Source organism: Misgurnus anguillicaudatus, chromosome 10, assembly GCF_027580225.2.
Source record: "Misgurnus anguillicaudatus chromosome 10, ASM2758022v2, whole genome shotgun sequence".
Classification (NCBI taxonomy): domain Eukaryota; kingdom Metazoa; phylum Chordata; class Actinopteri; order Cypriniformes; family Cobitidae; genus Misgurnus; species Misgurnus anguillicaudatus.
In genome coordinates, this window is record NC_073346.2 from 29,748,833 (window position 1) to 29,770,989 (window position 22,157).

General features: G+C 38.6%; 2 protein-coding genes across 6 annotated transcripts in view; both read right to left on the reverse strand.

Annotated features, from left to right (window-relative positions):
* cep162 (centrosomal protein 162) overlaps positions 1 to 1,324 on the reverse strand; it is a 30,940-nt gene extending 29,616 nt beyond the window's left edge. For 4 of the 5 annotated variants that reach the window (XM_073872339.1, XM_073872342.1, XM_073872340.1 and 1 more), the window contains exons 1-2: positions 969 to 1,324; positions 650 to 803 (exon numbers count right to left, since the gene is read on the reverse strand). In XM_073872339.1, coding sequence (XP_073728440.1) covers positions 650 to 803; positions 969 to 1,028 — 214 coding nt within the window. In that variant the 5' untranslated portion in view covers positions 1,029 to 1,324. The remainder of the gene's footprint in view (positions 1 to 649; positions 804 to 968) is intronic. The other variant, XM_073872341.1, reaches the window with a different exon arrangement.
* A 7,756-nt stretch (positions 1,325 to 9,080) lies between these two features.
* On the reverse strand, positions 9,081 to 10,927 carry LOC129448775 (uncharacterized). Its single transcript, XM_055211378.2, has 2 exons — positions 10,773 to 10,927; positions 9,081 to 10,257 (listed from the first exon to the last, which is right to left on the reverse strand). Exon 2 carries the CDS (start codon positions 10,242 to 10,244, stop codon positions 9,741 to 9,743), a length of 504 nt encoding a protein of 167 aa, XP_055067353.2. The 5' UTR covers positions 10,245 to 10,257; positions 10,773 to 10,927; the 3' UTR covers positions 9,081 to 9,740.
* Between the last annotated feature and the right edge of the window lie 11,230 nt (positions 10,928 to 22,157).

The following is a 22,157-nucleotide window of genomic DNA, read 5'->3' on the forward strand; positions in this document are numbered from 1 at the left end:
GCTGCTTAGATGACTAACATATCAACAAAACACATGCATCATTTATTATCCAAGATTATCTAACAAAAGCACCTATCCACCTTGTTCTAATGTGCCAGGAAAATTGCAATATAAGCTAACATTTTAATCATCTATCCTATTCTACATATTCAACATAGAAATATACAAAATGCTTTAATATAGTTGAAAATATAGTTGTATTTTGCATTATGTAAGGTGATTAGAAAGTAAACCATTGAGTTCATGATTAATGATACAACTTATAAACATATTTTTTGTATCTTTAGGGACCTCGAGTTAAAGAGATATAGAGCCCCTAACTGGATGCCAAGACTTAATATTGATTTACATTATCTACTGCTTTGAGCTTGCTGCCCTCAACTGGACAAAAACGTAACATGCACTACATCTGTTTTTTCAAGACACAATTTATATACAGTAGATATTTGTCTAATGAAATCTGACACTTTTTTTTTAAAGAATAACAGGATACTCAGGGGGAGCACCCCAGGAGAAACCTAGAATTAAAGCCTCATTTACATTAATGGAGTAGTTCACCCAGAAATGGTCCCCATTGACTTGACCATGGTAGTTTTTCTTCCATACTATAAAAGGCAATGGACCCAAATTTTGTAACCGCGGCACTCACCAGTTTCTTCACTGTCCTCATCATCAACATTCTGCCACCAGGGCACAGACACTGGGCTCTTCTTCACTGGTTTGATGGGTGGTTTACCCAGGCTGTCAAGAATACTGAGGTGCTTAGTGCTGGAGCCCAGTTCAAATGAGTCATCAGATACAGACTGTAAAACAGAGACCGACGATTAGTGCATTGCTGCACACATACATATACTGTAACATTACAAAATGCATGTATATATATTAGCAATTATAAAGCAAACAACTAAATACGTTAATAGACTAAAAACAAACATGGCTAAACACACAACAAGAACTGTGAACTTTACCTCTTTTAGGAACTGCTCAAACTGTTGATCCAATTCTTCTTTAGTCAGTCTATAAGCCATAATTCACTCAGACTCACAATGAGACAAGCTGAATTATAAGTGTTGTTGTACACAAGCGTTATTAGCTTGCTAGCTCGTTTGTCATGGCAACCGAGAAGCGATTAAGCTGTTAGCCGAACATAAGTAACGTTAAACACTGAAAACAAATGACACTGACTCACAAATACAAAAGAAGCAGATTAATATTTATATATTGTAAATCTTTTAATGTTCTCATGATATTGAAACGCTACTGTTTGTTGACGTGATTATCCGAATGTTTCCCGCGACAACAACCGGGGATTACTGACATGTTATTGGTCATATGACGTCATACACATCTAGAGATTCGATTGGCCGGTTAAGTTCCGTCTGTCCGGTTGCCATGTTGGACAAACCTAAGAATATATGAAATCATATACTTATAAATAATTGTATTAAAACACATTTTTAATGAAAAAAAAAATATATTTTTTTTACATTTATTTGGTAATGGCAAAAAACATTGGTTTGAAAATGTGTACCACCTAAAGAAAATTGTAGTAATTTTGTGTTGAATTTCACACTGAAATATTTAAACTTGCAAAAGAACCTTGTATTTTTACTTTCAACATTTGCCAAATTAAAAATTTACAACAAATTATGTTGTAGTAGCTATATGATTTGCCAATGGACAGAACAGAAGATCAACCAATCCTCATTTTTCTCAATACATTTTCCACACTACAGAATTAGTTAATACACTTTAGTCTATACACACTCATTTATTTTACATTTTGTACTTACTTAAAGTCATGTTCAGGGGCAGCATCGCTCCACAAATGATTTCTTGCTCTCTATGGCCTGTTTCAGATTTGTCGTAGGGGTGCAGTTACAAGTACACACATCAATAAAAATGAATAAAATCAGACTTTATTCATTCGTTTTTATGAATGTCTCCCCAGCAAACAAAAATCCTGATAATATTCAGCCATGCAAGTAAGCTTCTCCCCTCTAGGTGTCCAAGCTATATTTACAGTCAGAACGCCAGGGCCTTACAAAATTACAGCCACCAGCTGAAATATAACAGAACAGCATGTGCTATACAACTGGCTGAAACATCATTTAGTAACAAAATATCAATCCCAAGGCACAACGCTCGCCTCATCATTTCTGTTGCATTAGCCCCCTGATGGGTGCCCGAATTGGACAATCAGCGTAAATTCATAAAAGCAAACATCTGAGGGCACGGATCATGCTCATCTCGGATTTGTCTAAATTAATGCATTCTAATCGTGACCCTGGTGTCATTGAGAGCTTTATTTGGCTCTCTGAATAAGATAACTGAATGAGTGATTAGGATGTAAACGCTTCTCTAATGCATTGTTTCTCATGTAAATTTGCCCTCACCATCCACTGTACCTCTCCACTAATGAAGGCAGTGTCCTCTCCCATCTGCCTGACATTGAATTGCTGGTGCACTCGCTGATAACCGAACCTATCCCACCATCACAGTAATGCAAGGGCCTGTGAATACAATGGGGTGTACATCTTGCAAGGTAGGGGGCTCCATTACAGATAATTGGACTGACTTTCAGTAGTATTTCAGCCGCATGTACTACTTCGACATTGAATGTCCTTTACCACACTATACATTTAAAAGCCATGTGGAATAGATTGCAGTAGGCTATGCTTTTTGGAGATTGCCATGTGTCCAAGTTTAAAATGAATCCATTATTGATACCCAGTTCTATAGTCATAGGGAGAACCGTCCTTCTGGTAGGTCATAACATGAACTTCATACTCCTATACCTAAAAATTGCCACGGAAATGCTTCTAGAGATTATTTATTGTTGCAACAATACATTTATTTTCTAACAAAACATTATCACACCTTATATTTCATTCATTTAGCAGATGCTTTTATCCATGAGAAATACAAAAAAAGCATCATAAGGGGGCTAGAACCAGAAATTCCTAAAATAAAAATGAAACTAGTCCTTTAATTCTCATTTAAAGGGGACATATCATGAAAATCTGATTTTTTTGTTTAAGTGCTATAATTGGGTCCCTGGTGCTTGTATCAACCTAAAAAATGTGAAAAAGATCAACCCAGTAATTTAGTTTCAGAAAGCATGTAAAAATAGGTCATTCAAATTTGGATCTCCTTGTGATGTCAGAAGGGGATAATACCGCCCCTTAATCTGCACTATCCAACCTCAGCACTTTCATACAGTGCAGAGATCAGCTCATTTGCATTTTAATGGACATACCCCAAAACATCACATTTTTGCTTACACCTACAAAAATGGCAATTTTAACATGTTATAATAAATTATCTGTGGGGTATTTTGAGCTAAAACTTTACATATGTACTCTGAGGACACCAAAGATTTATTTGACATCTTAAAAAAAGTCTTGTGAAATGTCACAAAAATATAGTCAAATACAGAGAAGATATTTTTAAATAAATACATTAATGCATTAGGGATTCAGTCAAGTGCTCGTAAAAAAGATGATTATAGCTCATCTTTCAATGACATTGTGAACATTCACAGAAAATGTGTGCCCTGTTGTATGATCAAGGCCTGTAATCCCACTTCAAAATTCATTTATAGTAAATATATTGCTTGGATCGATTTAAAAGAAAAGAGGCGATAAAATGTGATTCTGATGGATCTAGAAGTGCCAAAGAAAAATAACCCAACCCATGCAAGAAGAGATGAAGCCCATTAGACACCGAACAGAATGACAGACTCTACAGACATCATCCCCTTCACTCAAGCTCTCCTATAGCTGATCAATTACTACGGCCTCCTGAAACACTTTGGCGAGAGAAACTGCAGACTGGCAGCCCGCTTCATCATCAGCTTTCTGGGGTTGTTGCCTCAGGCCCGTTTCTGCCACAAGGAAGACGAGAAGAAGCTGTTTATGAAGGAAAACTTTGGACATTGAGGTGTGCGTGCGTCAGCTCCCGTCATGACCACACACATACACACATCTGAAAAATTACCTGCTGCATTGTCAGTAACCGTGATTCATGAGGTTTGTGTGCATTTATGGTAATCTTTCATAACATCTGTTGATGAAAACAAAGTATTTTCCGGGTTTGTATATACAATAGACAATTTTGTGTGTGAGGAGAACTTTTAATAGGCTTTACAAAGATGATCTGTATTTATGTTTAAGAGTAGGACTCCCATTAAGCATCGTAGTTCTATAAAATATTTATTGCAGGACAGATACAAAATTTAAGCATTAAATATTTACTATGTTGTAAATATTTAATACTGACCCTTTACCATAGTCAGATGTTCACTGGCATTTCACCACGGTTTTTAATTTTTGCAGGTCTCCAAGGAATAAAAAGCAGACTTGTGCTGGCAAACCACATTGCGGGGAGTGCAGATGATCTTTCTCTCGTCTGTGTTTGGCCATTGTCCAGCGTATCTGTTTGAGGCCGATAACATTCAGTGCCTTTGATTGTTATTAGTCACACACTGCATGTGTCAAAAAACACAGAGATAATATGCAATAAATAAAGATATATCTCCTGTTATTATTTTTATTTGTCTATACTCAGCACCAAATGAGTGTGAAAAGGCCTAAGGGGGATTTTTTTCTTTCACACTTCTATTTTGGCACCTGAACCTCACCTGTAGTCTAGGCTAGTCGGTGCCCCCGCCGAAACGTTTGAGAACCACTTTGTCCACAGAACTCTATATGTAGAACCTTTATTTTAAGAGTCTACTTATATTCACTTCTATTTTACATGAAATATTACATAATCTTTAGTATTTAGGCAGTCAAATGAGAGATTTCAGAGCTAGAGATGAGTCTTTTTGTATAGAGCAAAAATCAAACCAAATATGTTGATCTAATTTTGACCCTCTGTAAAATCCAGGATAATTATTTGATTAAAAAGTTTGATTTCAATCTTTAACATGACATTACTAAGTCAATATTAAACATATATAGCTTATATTTTCATTGAATGTTCTTTACACTCACCCAAAGGATTATTAGGAACACCTATTCAATTTCTCATTAATGCAATTATCTAATCAACCAATCACATGGCAGTTGCTTCAATGCATTTAGGGGTGTGGTCCTGGTCAAGACAATCTCCTGAACTCCAAACTGAATGTCAGAATGGGAAAGAAATGTGATTTAAGCAATTTTGAGCGTGGCATGGTTGTTGGTGCCAGATGGGCCAGTCTGAGTATTTCACGTTCTGGTCAGTTACTGGGATTTTCACGCACAACCATTTCTAGGGTTTACCAAGAATAGTGTGAAAAGGGAAAAACATCCAGTATGCAGCAGTCCTGTGGGCGAAAATGCCTTGTTGATGCTAGAGGTCAGAGGAGAATGGGCCGACTGATTCAAGCTGATAGAAGAGCAACTTGGACGGAAATAACCACTCGTTACAACCGAGGTATGCAGCAAAGCATTTGTGAAGCCACAACACGCACAACCTTGAGGCGAATGGGCCACCGGGTACCACTCATCTCCACTACAAATAGGAAAAAGAGGCTACAATTTGCATGAGCTCACAAAGATTAGACAGTTAAAGACTGCAAAAATGTTGCCTGGTCTGATGAGTCTCGATTTCTGTTGAGGCATTTAAATAGTCAGAATTTGGTGTAAACAGAATGAGAACATGGATCAATCATGCCTTGTTACCACTGTGCAGGCTGGTGGTGGTGGTGTAATAATGGTGTGAGGGATATTTTCTTGGCACACTTTAGGCCCTTTAGTGCCAATTGGGCATCGTTTAAATGCCACGGCCTACCTGAGCATTGTTTCTGACCATGTCCATCCCTTTATGACCACCATGTACCCATCCTCTGATGGCTACTTCCAGCAGGATAATGCACCATGTCACAAAGCTCGAATCATTTCAAATTGGTTTCTTGAACATGACAATGAGTTCACTAAAATGGCCCCCACACTCACCAGATCTCAACCCAATAGAGAGTCTTTGGGATGTGGTGGAACGGGAGCATCATGCCCTGGATGTGCATCCCACAAATCTTAATCAACTGCAAGATGCTATCCTATCAATATGGGCCAACATTTCTAAAGAATGCTTTCAGCATCTTGTTGAATTAATCCCACGTAGAATTAAGGCAGTTCTGAAGGTAAAAGGGGGTCAAACACAGTATTAGTATGGTGTTCCTAATAATCCTTTAGGTGAGCGTACATCGGATGATTTTATAAAGATTAAATCACCATAAATAAATAATTATAATGATTTTTCACAGACTGGTTCACTATGACTGAATAAATACGAAATTGTGAAATTACATTCCCAACATATTTCAAAAGGGGGCAGGATTGCTCCATGCCAGCATGTTCAGCTGTAACAACCCATTACAAACAGTCAGGCACACTTGGCTTCTGTTCATCTTTTTGCCGCTCTCTATCCCTGAGGTTTAGAAATAATCCTCTGAGCATACAAACCTGCCCTCCGAACTCTCCTTCCACTGAATGAAGCTTATTAATCATCAAGTGTAACTCTTTTAAGACTGCTACAAAAATGGCCAGACTGCCCACTATTAAAATAACAATACTCAATATTGCTCATTATCTCCAAATTATTTCATCTTCAGACCACACCTAATCTCTCACATGCTTCTCACCTCTCCGGTCTTTTTAGGGAAGATTCATCCTGCACTTAACATTTACTATCACTGAGTGTTTTGATGGCACATTATCATGCCATGCCATTGACCGAATCTTACAGCCCATCATCCCATCATCGCTTGGCGGCGAGACGCAGGGCTGGAGGGTGGCCCTGACACCGGGGGACAGAAGGGAGGGAGGGTAACTCATGAGAGGAAGGAGCAAAAAGCATGGCGCACGGCTCTTCAGAGGAGAGGAGGAGAAGCACATTAATCATCAGAAGACATCTGTTCTTTCTGCTGCTTTAGAATCCTGTCAAAGCGCTTCTGACTCGCAGGAGCTGCATAAAGAAAAAGAGAGGTGGAAGAGAAAAAACACAACAAAAAATGTTGCCTCTTTGTCAGTTTGAATGAAACGTGTGGTCTCATTAAATCCCAATTTATTTATACATGAGTCATTGACAGGTGAACTCTACTGGGCATTTAAGATGCACCGAGTAATTGTACGCTCATTAAAAAGTTTTACACATACAAAAATAAATAGCGCTTTAAAATTGGTTTAAAATTATGTACGCTAGACTGAACACCTTTGGTTGTAGAGTGAAATATTGGGTGAATTAAATACAGTTGCAGTACCTGTTTATTATGATTCACTTACTAGAAAAGTACATACAAAAAAATGCTGTGTTATTTTTAACCCAGCGTTGGGTCAAAGTGCGTCGAACCCAACCTGTTGTGTTGTGCTGGCTTGTTATTTTCAAATATAAATATTATCTAGGTTAATTTAACACAACGGCTCGGTTCGTCTCTTTTTAACCCAACGCTGGGTTGAAAATAACAGCATTTTTTATAGAAGAGTGTATGTGAAATGGTTTTGATAATAAAACAACCTGATATTTAAGCATTTCCTAATAAAAAGCGTCACGTTTTACTGACACTGGAGTGAATTCACTTATAAACAGATATTCCTTAAATTATTATTTTTTGTGTTTTCCAAAAAAGAAAGACATTTAACTTAATTGGATTTGAATGCTGGAAGTTACAGTAGTAGCAACTGATGGATTAAAGTACAAAATAACAAAAAAAGGTAAATGCTCTCACATTTTTTAAGTCACTTTGGATAAAACCGCCAGCTAAATGAATAAATGGAACTCTCTTTCTCTCAAACGTGGCGTGTGGGCATGTTTTTCTGGGGGAAGTGCCCATAAAAGAAATGATACGCAAGGTCTACCCATGCTACGTAAGATCTACAGTACCCATGTTCAAAAAAAACCTTTTGAAACTTGTACAAACCCTGGTGAAGTGCATTCGGCACAGAAATACTCTGTCACAAGTCCAACTTTTTTTTGACACTTTGCCTATGTTAACCATGAGGAATCCAACTCTTATGGTGCATTTCCACCAGCCGCGGTAGAGGCGGCAAAAACTCGCTATTCGCGCGTATTTGAACACTTGAACATTTGAGTTTACTCGCTTCATTCATTCCTGAAAGCTGCGCGTGAAATTCTAGTCATTCGAGACATTCAAGCAGAAATTCGCATTATGGGAGAAGCTTCTGCGAGTCCGCTGAGACTCCGCCTCGCTTCCTGCAATCACGTCACTACTACAGCAAGGTCCTGATTGGTTAACGCGGCACGGAAATTTGCCAAAGTTCAGATTTTTCAACTCGCGCGTTGATGCCTAATCGTGTCTTTGCATTTAATTAACATGTAAATCACTCGCGCTTGCCGCCTCTACCGCGTCTGGGGTGAACCCTGCATTAAACTCTTAAAGTCCGAAGTGGGAGGAATTATGATAATGTCGGTCTTGTCTACATCACCAATCACAGGAAGTAGCCTACCATCCATGTGTTTGTTTTAGTCCAAGAAAATAGATTTATGTTGGAGACAATAACTCATGTCATTGTTACGTTGGGGTTTGCACCCTTTGGATATCATTAACATGTACTAATAGACATCTATACACACCAAAGGAAATGTAAAAACGTGAATCGGAAAACAGGTGCCTTTTAACACAGTTTAAAGGGACACTCCACTTTTTTGGAAAATATTTTCCAGCTTCCAAAGAGTTAAACATTTGATTTTTACAGTTTTGGAATCCATTCAGCCGATCTCCGGGTCTAGTGCTACCACTGTTAGCATAGCTTAGCACAATCCATTGAATCTGATTAGACCATTTAGCATCGCGTTCAAAAATAACCAAAGAGTTTTAATATTTTTCCTATTTAAAATTAGATTTTTTTGTAGTTACATCATGTACTGAGACAGATGGAAAATTTGAAGTTGAGATTTTCTGAGATTGGCCTAGACAATGTACAGATTAGCTGGCCAATCAGTGACACAGTGGAAGAAACTGAAATCTGGAGCTACAAAAAATGTACGGTATGTGGAAAAACGTTTTTTTTTTTTACCTCAAACCACGCAAACACATTGTATTATACCAAATACACAAAATAACGTTGTTTTTAGCAATGAAATAGGTGCTCTTTAATAAGTCAGAATACATGAAATACCGTTGACCCCCCCATTTAAGCATTTCCTAATAAAAAGCAATACATTTTTGGGTTTTCTGAAGAAGAAAGACATTTAACTTGAATGGTGGAAGTATAGTACAATATATTTATGCAACTGATGGGGTAAATGACAAAATGTAAGACAAAATGTTAAATGCTTTCTCATTTGAAAGTCAGATAAAACCATTTGGTATAATGACCCTCTAATCACTCAAAAAATGCTGGGTTATTTCAAAATGGGATGAACCCAACATGTTGGGTTGTATCTACTGGGTTGTTTTAACACATTGTTGGGTCAAATATAAACATTTTCTGGGTTAAATTAACCCAGCGGACAAGTTTGTCCCTTTTTGACCCAAAGGTGGCTTGTTGAAAAATAACCCAGCATTTTTTAGAGTGAAATGTAAATGAATAAAACAGGGAAGTGGAATTACAATGGGGAAACACAGAATAACAAATCAGAAATGAAAGTTCACCTGAAAATACGAAACTGAGAATGCTAAAAAAAAGACTGTAGGGGTCTGCTGTGGGGAAACAAAGGAAGGACATTTTGAAAATCTTAAAAAAGTTTCAATTGACATACATTTTATTCATTTTTTAATGAAATGATGCTTTGTGTTATGAGTTCTGGAGTTGCCTTAAACTATCAATGAGATTGTCCCCTAAATTAAAGGTTCTGGGTGGATTATAGTGTTCTGATATGTAAATATCCTCAATTTTATTTTTGTTCATGTTGAGCTTGACAATGACTCTGTCCATGTTGCTCAATTTATTATGGGGATCATAGTATTTTCTCACTTCATAGGGTAGATCCTCCGCATGCTTATAGTGAAGGTTTCCTATGGTGAAGTATGCATATGTGCGTTTGTCCTTCAGCGGGGGAAGCAGGAGTCCAGTGTTGTGGAAAACGTGGAATCCAAACACTCCTGCCACAGGGTCGCAAAGTGCCACCATGTTATTGTCGATGCATTTTTTCACATACCAAGTAAGTAGGGCTAGTCCGTGTCGAGGTGGTGGATAACCAAAATGTGTGTCCCATAGCTCCTCTTCAGAGTTTAATGTTTTTAAAGAGGATGTGATGACCAGGAGGATAAGCACACGGCTGAGATGTTCTCTCATCATTGCTTTGTGCAGACTGAATAGAGAATGTGATAACAATGTAACATCAGAACAGCAGACTAGAAGCATTCAAGTAAACACGAAGCTGATATTATTTACTTTCCTAATTCATATTCTTGGTCTTCTTGTGCACATTATTTCTAAGAAAACGAATAGTATTTGTAGTCATTTGTAAAATTAATTTAACATTACAGCAACATTACACAAGTAAAATGGATTGAATTGTGACTGTAAAAACATAACTTTAAAAGCTCTTGACATTTTTTTGTCATGTGTTATTATAGCAGTAAAAAGAATATGCGGATCATTTTAGCATTTTGTATTTCTACATCACTTTCCCTGCAGGGGCTCTTTTCCCACATATTCTTAATATATGATAGCCAAACACACTTGCTAAACTTAAACAGGAACACAGATCACATTTCACAGTGTTAATGGCTAAGACCTTCCATCTCATTTACAGCTTTTTAAATAAAGAACATCAGCAAAAATAGCATCCTGTATTAAACATTTTCTTTAATGTTAATTTACCTGAATGAGTCAGCAGAAACTGGAGGTGGATTGTCTCAGAGAGGCTGTGGATATTTTGGGAGGCTAACTGAATCTCTAAGGATGTTCTCGGGGTATGTGAGCCCTTATAAGGTTACGTTATCTAGCTTATTTCCTTCCCCATCTAACAGGAAGAGGTTAAATTTGTAAAGCTTACATGACAGGTGCGTTCTTCCCCTGTTGCATAGTTTCGGTTCCAGATTATTAGTTATCAAAAGTATCTCAAGTATTCAATCTGAACTCACGATTCATAATTAAACAAATAATGTAAATTTTTTTGAGAAAAAACAAAACTGGCATGCAATAGTCTACAGATGATGTGAGAATACACGGGGACATAAGAACAAAGCAGAATACATTGTCAGAAAAACGGGTAAAAAAAATGCTCCCTAACTGTCACTGGGGCAGTACCCAAAAAAGTAAAAAATTTCAAACATTTTACTGTTTGGAAATGCTAAAATGTAACATTCCTCTCACGTTCAGACAACCAAAAAACATTCTTAAAACATTACAAAAAACCTGGACACTTTTTATGTTGGCAGAACGTTTTTGAGAAAGTTGGGAACTTTCAAGAAATGTTCTTAGAACTTTTCTCTGTTAGCTGGGTTGGTACCATGCATATCACTATACATATATCTGTACCTAAATGGAACATATTGGGATCTTTAAAGGTACACATTGACAGCTTGGGACCATTTTTTGAACATTTTATCTGAAAATGTGAAGGGCCATGCATCTTTCCTTACATTTCAAATGGGCCCTTAGATAATTGATAATTTTGACTTGCAAAAAAAATGCATGTTTGAGCTGAAATTTATTTTAAAACATATATAACATATATCATTGACAATAATCCATTTCACACATGCAGTCTTTACTGGTAATTTACTGGTAAATTGCAGTTAACAGATTATGTGTCAGAACAGAACCTTTTTTGTAAATCAGTGCTGTCAATTTGCCAGTAAGAGAGGTTGTAAGATTACCGGTAATTTACTGGAAAGCGCTATGTGTGAAAAAAAAGATGACCGACATTTCGAACGGATTACGTCATAACGTGCTGACAGCTTCGGGCCAATCGTAACATTTTGATACAGATGACGTGTTCTGTTTACGGACGTTTGCACACGCACGCTGCTTAAAAGTCAGGCACAACTGAAATTAATGTTTACATTTTTTCAAAGTTATTTTAAACAGCTTACCATCTATTTGCCAGATTGTTGACGTCCTTAGCACACTTATTACTGCTGTTTAAGACGCAGGTTGTGTCTCTTCCCCAGTTCAGTTACGTTAAAAGTCATCTAATGCAATGTTGTTTGGTCAAGAGCAATTTCGCGATTGTCAGCGTTTGCCAAAATACGGACCATGGATATGAAGTCATAACTCCCCATTGTTTACAAATAAGACTAAGCTCACCGGCACAGGTAACTTCTGCTTTCTCACCAAGTTTACCAGTATTTTAATACTGATGTGTGAATGATGTCTTACTGGTAAAAAGACGGAACGTCACTGCGTGTGTGAACAGCACATTTTTGTGTTTTCTGGTAAATTCATTCTGTAATTCATGGTAATTTACCGGAATTACTGTGTGAAAGAGGCTATTGTTTTATCTCAAAATGCACACCAGTATTGTTTTTTGTAAGATATGTTTGTGAAAACTGCTTAAATGTGTTAATATAACTAAGGCCTAGTCTTGGATTAATCAAAACCCTGTCCGGGAAACCGCCCCATAAGGTTTGTGGTTAACAACAGACTTTTATGCAACAAGATCTCACGAAAAGTCGTGTTAATTAGATCAATTTATTCATGTCCATGGCACGAAATTCAGCTTTTTTGTGTCTTGAGCACGAAAGTCTTTTTTTGTGACGCTCGCACAAATTTCTATAAATAGTTTCTCGTGTCTGTGGCACAACTTTATTTTTCATGTAATTTTTTTGTATTGTTTTCGCTTTTTTCCTATTTTTAAATCATTGTCGCTGGGGTTGTGGTTAGATTTGGGGTTTGGGTTAGGATGTACATTTATGTATTGGTTTCTACATGCGTTTAAATCTAGTCTTGTCTGGAATTGGGGTTAGTGAGAAACTATTTATAGAAATGCGTACGAGTGTCACGAAAAAGACATTACTGCTCAAGGCACGAAAAATTGCTGAATTTCGTGCCACGGACACAAATAAATTGATACAATTTTGCATGACTATAACACGATTTGCCGTGAGATCAGTCTGCTTTTGTTTTTTAAACACAGAGTCATTCATCATATATGAGTTTTGTTAAGTTGTAAATTTAAATAAAATTAAACTTCACTCTAAAAATGCTGGGTTATTTTCACCCCAGTGTTTTGTGAAAAATGAAAAACAAAACTTTCGGATTAAATAAACCCAGAAAATGTTTATATTTGAACTATTTTATAGTTAATGGGTTGGGTTCATCTCTTTTTGACCCAATGCTGGGTTGAAAATAACCCAGCATTTTACAGTGTAGCAACTTATGTTTCTAAAATGCACAAAAGTCTTAAAATATATGTTTAAAATAATACTTCATATTATTTATATTGCCTCTAGTAATCCTAAACACTAATGCCACCGCTCGGAGCGGACCACAAACGTTGTGAGTCACGCCCCTTCCTAACTTTCACCTCAAGGAGGTCCCAAGAGCACCCCAATGACCAGACACACGAGAAGGATAAGTATACTTAAAACAAACTTTATTTAAATAGTTAAAAGTGATTTGGGAAAAGGGAAAGGAAATCTAAAATAAATCTCCTCTTGTCCGCAGGAGAGGCCTGGGCCTGAGAGAACGGGACGTCCAAGGTAAGTGCCCACAGGGGGCGAGGGGCGGGACGGAGCTCCTTCGTCCTTTTTCACCAAACTCGTCGCTAGCTCTGCTTGGTTTTTGTTCCCCGTGGCGCCCTTCTCCTGAAGGCAGAGTGAAACACACAATGAATATTGGAGAGAACAGAAATCGACTACCTGCCACAGAGGGATCTTCAGTTCCCTTGGTGGGACGTTCCTGGAGACACAGGTGGATGGCAAAGGTAAGTATAACTTCAGTGAGTCCTCCAGACCCGCTCGGGGCCAGACAGTCCTACACAGCAGGCCGGTACACCGTCGGCAACTAAGGCTGGTTGCTGAACACACAGGAAATACACAGGGTAAGTAATCGCTCAACTCGTCCTCTCAAGTAAGTGTTCTGTGGTGTCTCTAATCTTCCCCTTAGGTCTTTACAAGACTTAAGCGGGGTAAGTAACACTTGGCTCGTTCTCTCAGGTAAGTGTTCTAGGGTATCTCTATTTCTTCACTTTAGGGCCGTACAGGACTTAAGCGGGGTAAGTAGCACTTGGCTCGTTCTCTCAGGTACGTGTTCTAGGGTATCTCTATTTCTTCACTTTAGGGCCGTACAGGACTTAAGCGGGGTAAGTAACACTTGGCTCGTTCTCTCAGGTAAATGTTCTAGGGTATCTCTATTTCTTCACTTTAGGGTCGTACAGGACTTAAGCGGGGTAAGTAGCACTTGGCTCGTTCTCTCAGGTAAGTGTTCTAGGGTATCTCTATTTCTTCACTTTAGGGCCGTACCGGACTTAAGCGGGGTAAGTAGCACTTGACTCGTCTCTTAGGTAAATGTTCTAGGGTATCTCTATTTTCTCACTTCAGGGCTTCACGAGACTCGTATGCTGATCCTAACGAATAAGTAGGGAAATCATACGTCACCTCTCGTCGTCGTTCCAGGGCAAGGAAAGGACTTTACCACTCCAACTGCTGTACGGGGGGCCAGCTATGGCCGGTGAGGTCTAGGTCGATGGGTCCAGGCGGCTACACACCACAGGTCCGTGCGGCGAGATGGCACAGACACCTCCTTTCTTTCTGGGAGTAAGGCAGAGATCTGGGTAATAGCATGGGCCACTAGGCTCACTTCACAATACAGCAGTTCACACCACAGTCAGTCTCTCTTGCATCAAGTTCCACTGATTTCCCTTTCCAACAATACGATCTTTTCCACAGTACCTTCACCAGCGTTTTCACTCTGCTTCCATCAGGTTACAGCCGGGGGTAGGCGTTACGGACGGACAGGTAGGTATTAGATGGCCATCGCCTGCGGCAGCTCACGCCTTCTCCTACCAGGTTCCTCTCAGCCTGAAGGGCGAGTACAGACATCAAAGGACACGGCACAATACTGCAAAGCTTCGGGTGCACACACGTCAAAGGTAAACTCACCCCACTGCACTATACACACTTCTGTGACTTTAACAAGGTCCGTACTACACACCTGGACGGCGGTTGGCCCCAGAGGGGAATTCGGTCCCTGGCACAGGCAGTGATCCACTGGTGGTCAATAATTCCCAGCTGCCCCACTTGACTTCGGCTCGCCCACCCGTTCCTCCACGATGGGGCCGCTAGACAGCTGTACACAGTTCAACACAACGCTATGCGTTCATTTCCACAGGTAAATGACAAGGTAGATATTCCACTTTACTCACTATTCAGACGATCTTAATCCTCTTCCCTCTTCGTTTCTTTCTCCCGTTTAGCAGTCCTCCGAGTGCCCAAGAGAGAGACGTTTCTGCTCCGTCTTGGCATCAGCTCTCCACAACAACCTTCAGTGCAACACACACCACTGGTAAATACACTTTACATCAAACTTCGGTTTTATTCCAAACCTGTTCAAATACTCTTCCCAGTCGTCACATTTGCGTAGTGAATCCACACAGTACCGCTGCCTGTATACCCCTACTGCAGTACTCCAGTACTTCGTCCCGCCTGTACATTCGTTGGCCCAAACAACAACACTTCCTGTATCTTGCATGCTGCTTTTATCCTCACCACGGCGTTCAAATCACCCAATCAGCGATCGCCACGTTGCTTGGTACACCTGTTACAGGTTACACTTGATTTGGGGTTCCCCGGGGTTACCCGGAAGTGGCGGTGTTTGCGCAAATCAGCCCGGGCGGAACCTTTCTTCCTATTTTTTGGTTCTGCCCTAAAACTCACTCGTGACACAAACTTTTTTAATTCATAAACTAAAATACATTAGAAATCTGTGCAGTAACCCATGAAAAATTAGTCATTCAATCTAGCCTACAAATGACATAATTGAAAAAATAATTGGCTCTATATTTTTAGGTGAAAAGTTCTGTACCGGGCCCACAAATTGTCACAGCACGTTATCATTTCAGCATTGCTTCCATTACATAAACAACATATTCAACATATTCCACTTTTTTCCTTAGCTTTTACATGTCAGTACAAATTGTTACTTTAGCATGTGTCTTAAGATGAGGAGAGGCAGTGACAGCTACTCTCTTGTAACACAGGAACAAGTCTTTCTTCTCCACCGTAAGCTCATTCCAAACCACTGTGTCATATCAAAGCCTCCCCACTTCATTACCAATAAATTATACTTTCAAATGATCTCAGCATGCAAACAAGCCCAGCTCTTAACGGAAGGTATGAATATAAAGAAAAAAGAGGGAGATAGAAAAGAGATGTGGGGGGCAGACATTAGCATTTCATTTCTTCAGATTTAACACCAAATAATGTTCCATTTTACAGCTTTTATTTATTTATTTTGCCATCTTCTGGCTTACATTGATGCACACATAAAAGCTTGCTATGATAATCTTTCTGGCAAGGCGGTCGCACTTGCTCGTGGGTAAATTCTTTAATTCCTCTGGTGTGTGTAGACATGACTTTAGGATCACACCCTGTTAGTTCCCCTGCCTCTGGGTGCTATAAGCTATCCGAAGCTGAACGGAGTAGAAAGATCAGTTTTCTCCATTTCATGCTGAGTGTGACCTAAAGTTAACCAGCTGAGACTTACTGAAACCGCTCGCTGAAATACAAACTCTCTGCTTACTAGCTGGATATTCATGGACTGAACAGTTTTAAGACCTAAATACAGAATAAGAACGATGACCTTGGTTAAAGGTGTAAAAAACATTTAATGGACTTGAGAGGCTTATGTAACACTGATGTAATAAAGCATGTTTAGGCTATTTGCGCAAAATCTCTCTTAACTGGACAAATTCTACTGCTGCTCTGCAACCTAAGCAGCCTCCTAGCTGCTACAAGCACACTATGAAAGTCCAGGTGGAGGGTAGAGCACACAGCCCCGCCCCTCCCCCTGCCTGCAGAAGAGTGTCTGATACCTGGCACTGTTGCACTTTTCAACCACATGGGGGAGCCGTAAGTCAATTTTACATGGAAACTACATAGTGTTGCTTTAACCAAAGAGAAGTACACTATATACAGTCCCTCCAGAAAAACGTGATTATGCGATTCAACTCATAATCAGCCAAAGTCCGCATATTTATGCGGGGGGGTTCAAATATGGCGCACTTTCGCAGCATAAATTGCATGATGTCATAATCCCCGCATTTTCATAGCAAAAATCGCATAAAATTGCAGAAATATCCCACATATTCCATTGCATTTTTTAAAGAAAACGTGCCGCAAGATCAAGGATTTTTGCACGCAACAAATATTTGTCTGTTAATATTTTTCTTAACAATAATAAGTTCAACCAAACCAATCAGAAGCCCCATTGACATCCACAGTACAGAAAAAGAATACTATGAAAGTAAATGGGGCTTTTGATCGGTTACAAACATTCCTTAAATATCTTCCTTTGTGTTCATCAGAACAACGAAATGTATACAGGTTTGTAACAACATGAGAGTGAATAAATAAATGATGACAGAATTTTAATTTTTAGGTGAACTATCCCTTTAATAACTTGTTAAATTAACCAAATAATTAATCTTCACATATTATCTTCACATATAGTAAATGATTTTGACTAAGGTTGGATTTGAAAGATTAAAACCAGGGCTTTGAACCAGACTTTTATCCCAATTGGTTCGCTCCGAACAGAAACAGTATTCAGTATTCAGTATTCCAGTTTTTGGTTTAATTTTAAAATTGATGTTGCTGAACCGGTTAGAACAAAAAATATAGTTCCCGAACCGGTTAATAACGTTCCATGTCAGCTGTGGGACATACAAATAAGTAGGCTGATCATTAGGACATTAAACTTAAATTATTAGTATATTATAATGTCTGGTCATCGAACATTAAAAAAGGCTACATTATGTAAGCGGCATAACAGTAATTCTGACATGTCTACATTTGTTGAGTGCACTTAAACACGTGCGCACACTCACAGATGGAGGACGCATTTCAAACGGCGCTTCGGAAAGAAGATGCAGCATAAATGTCCCTCCACATAAAGTGAAAATTACGTTGTTTTTCAGTGCTTTATTCGCCAAATGTATTTTAAAGGACTACAGTATGAGACACAATTGCACAACTCTCTCAAGTTTATGATCAAGAGTTCTGATCTTTGAAGGGCATAGGGATAATCACGTTTGATTGGAGTTGTACCGGACAGATTCAACCACATGTGCGTCTGTGCGTACAGAAAACTGCTCACTTTAGTGCCTTTTGCGGATAAATGGTTACAATTATTTAAGTGGTAACATTTGCAAGCCTTTGAAACATGTGCAAAAAATAAACTTTCACCCTATTTAAATTTGCGTATTAATCTGCGAATCGCATGCAAGCTGAACTGTGGGTCGTGATCTAGATCACGAATCAACTGCGATCCGTTTCAACATTAATTGGTATAAAAAAAACATCTTGAGACACTTGGTACTACCAAGTTGGTAGCCTACAATATTAACCTCTTATGATTGAGCATTAAAGACTTGGGCTTGAGTAGGCCAATGAGTCAACGACGACCGGAAGTGAACTTCACTGAGTATTACACAGAAATCTTCTCAAAGAATGAAAAAAAAATAACGGTAACCGGTTATCATTATTTTAAATAAATGATTCTGTTTCGGAACATATATATTTTTTTAGAGTTTCTTGTTTCGTTTCTGTTCCTTGCAAAACATCAAAAGTTTCCGGTTCAAAGCCTTGATTAAAACCGACATACAAACCCACTGCCAATATTTGTGTACAGTAATTAGACTTTGACTCAAAACCACACATTTACTGATGTCCTTTTGACAACTAGCCCCCCTCCCCTATTTATATCTCTGATGAATTGACAGGCGAGTCTCACAGAGACACAATAAGAATACAAGCTGGTGAATCCTTTAGCGTCTGTCTGCATTGACTGCGGGGGCCGGAGAAGCAGTAAAAAGTCTCTCATAAGCGTGTTTGACACTTCTATCGTGCTGCTGCCAAGTGCTGCGGGCTCTGCTTTATATTTTATCCTCTCGATGCAGTGTCAGCCTGCAAGAGGAGGCATTTCTTAAATTGCTCTGCACACTCGATATACACTGTTTCTCCCCAATGAAACGGGTCTCAGTCAAACGCGCAGCAGTTGCCACGTGTAATCACTCTTTCATGTAGTGACACGTAATGAATCTTGAGTGCATCATCATATTCTATGTCTGATTTGAGTGCGTGATGATGAGGATCATTCAGTAGGTTGTTATTACGTATGAGCGAATGCAGGGACAAGGTTGTAAGTGGCTGTGCGTATAAATATTATGCAATATTGCTCAGATATGCTTTGACTGGTGGATCTGAATGAATGTATATAGCCAGTGAAGGTGATTATAGAGTTATTGGGTCCATTTTTTGATATTTTTTCTATGGCACGACAAGAAATTTGTTTTTAAAGAGTAACTAAACCCTAAACCAACTTTTTTTAGTTAAATATCTGTAAGAATGATGCTTTATTAGTGCTGTTCATTCATTTTAGTAAGTTTTTTTGACATTTGTATATAAAGTGTTTCAATACTACAATATATGGTGTAAAAACGTCTGAGTGCTGTCCTCTTCAGGTTGAACGGTGGCCACTGCAGTTGAATTTTCCTATTGGATGTTGGGTCCAAAAAGTAACTCGTGATGTAAGCAGATTCAAGCTCACCACGCCCTTGTTACGATCTCACTACACACTTAAGTTCTTCCCCTCTATCTCTGTTAGGATCTGCCCACTTTTCTTGCATTTTTCAAATATTGCCAGTGGGTGGAGTCAGGCTCTGACCAGGGGTTTAGTTACGCTTTAAGTGCATTTTTTACTTTTAAAGGGACAGTTCCGGTAGATGTGAAAGTCGGCACACCTCTGATCTACTGGCCGTCTTTCAATGTGATGCCCAGCTGATGCCTGACCTACGACCACCGGCAGGACCCGCTTAATATCCGCTTAATCTCTGCTTAATCTCCGCTTAATCTCCGCTTAATCTCCGCTTAAGATCCTTATCCGTTTATATGTGTGTATATACATGTATATCTCCCAAGGGTTTTTCCCTCCTAGGACTTTTATTTTTATTTCCTCGGCTAAACATCCCGGGGTTTTTGTTTTTTTTCTCCTAGGGGGTTTTTTACCCCGGGGAGGTAGCCTGCTTTGGCTTAACTTAGTTTCTTCTTCTAGACGTTACATTAGTAATAAGCTCGCTCATAATGTCGCGTCAGAGCCGCAGCAAATTTGACTGCTTATGCTATTGTGTATTATGTTATGCTATCTGTCGTTTTTCTGTGCTTTTACTGCTTCTATTAATGTAAAGCTGCTTTGAAACAATTGAGTATTGTGAACATCGCTATATAAAATTGAATTGAATTGAACTCCACTTTTTTGAAAATATGCTCATTTTCCAGTTTCCCTAGAGTTAAACATTTGATTTTTACCGTTTTGGAATCCATTCAGCTGATCTCCTGGTCTGGCTGTACCACTTTTAGCATAACTTAGCATAATTCATTGAATCTGATTAGACCATTAGCATCATGATAAAAAATAACCAAAGAGTTTGAGTTAAATTTTTGATATTTAAAACTTAACTCTTCTGTAGTTACATCTTGTACTAAGACCGACTGAAAATTAAAATGTGATTTTCTAGGCTGATATGGCTAGGAACTCTACTCTCATTCTGCATAATAATCAAGGACTTTGCTGTTGTAACATGGCTGCCAGAGGCGTAATGATATTACGCAGCGCCTGAAAATAGTCCCCTTGGTAACGTTCAATAGCAGGGGACTATTTTTGGGAACTGCATAAAATCATTGGGCCTCCTGTTACCATGTTACAGCAGCAAAGTCCTTGATTATTAAGACAGAAAGAGAGTATAGTTATCAGCCCAAAAAATCGCAACTTTTAATTTTCAGTCGGTCTTAGTACACAATGTAACTACAGCAGAGTCAAGTTTTAAATAGGAAAAATATCGAAACTCTTTTGTAATATTTGAGCGCTATGCTAATGGTCTAATCAGATTTAATGGATTATGCTAAGCTATGCTAAAAGTGGTACCGCCAGACCTGGAGATTGGCTGAATGGGTTCCAAAACGTACCCTTTAAAAAGGTCCTAATATGTACCATTAAGGTACAGATATACATTTGGTACCAATATGTACCTCTAAATTACTTATATAAATTCTTTAAGTGCAAAGGTGTACTTTTTTAAAATGGTACAGTATACCACCTCAAAGGGACGTTTTTTTTTTACCTTTTTTCTGACAGTAGAGCAAACTAAACAGCTTCTCTTGTTTATGTGCCGGGTTCAGTCTTCAATTTAATACATGAGTGCAGACTAGAAAGCATATCTTTATTTGCCAAACTTTTAATTGTGCAATGACATATTTCCTTAAAGTCCATAAACATCATACGGCTCGTAATTGCTTTTACAGCACAAATTCCTACCATTTGTAAAACAACTTAAATTAAATAGTTCAGTCTTGGTTAATTTAGTCTTTGTATTGTTCTTTATGCTCTTTCTATTTTTTAAGTCTTGAGCAGAGGCCCTGAACCAGAAATAAAGCTGATGTTTGAAATGAAAATGACTCAGTTTAGTTTTACAGCCGAAACACAAAGACTTAATTTGGTTTGAATGAAGAGGTGCTCTGCCCAAAAACAACTGAGTAATTTTTTTTTACATAAAATTAACAAAAAATGATAAACGCATCTTTTCGTATGACTTGCAGCAGCACTTTTTTGGAATGTTTTGCAGTCATTTAATTCAAATGAGGCTCAACCAACATGTGACTGAAATTCATTAAACAGCCCTGTGGCACAGACCAGGGTGCCATCACAGAAACTATCATTTTGAGAGCAATCTTACTGCCTTCTGTGTAGCCACCGAAAAATTATTTTCACTGTCATTTGGGGAAAACAATTAAACATTTGTTTTAACAAGAAGTCACAGCATTTAAAAAAATAAATGAATAAAATACTAATAGCATGGGCCAATTATAATCCTTTATATGGTGGGATTGTATCTATGATGGCGTGAATCCCTCCGGAGCAGTGGAACATTAATAGATGAGCTTTTACTGTGTGTTTGTGAGAAAGATGTGGAGGGCCGGCGGTTTGCCAAGCATGTTGATTCGGCCAGATAAAAACAATGGAGGGAAGATGGGAGCGAGACTTCCC

Excerpts from the sequence above, each read along its gene's own strand:
- LOC129448775 (XM_055211378.2), bottom strand. The coding sequence starts at position 10,244 with ATGATGAGAGAACATCTCAGCCGTGTGCTTATCCTCCTGGTCATCACA.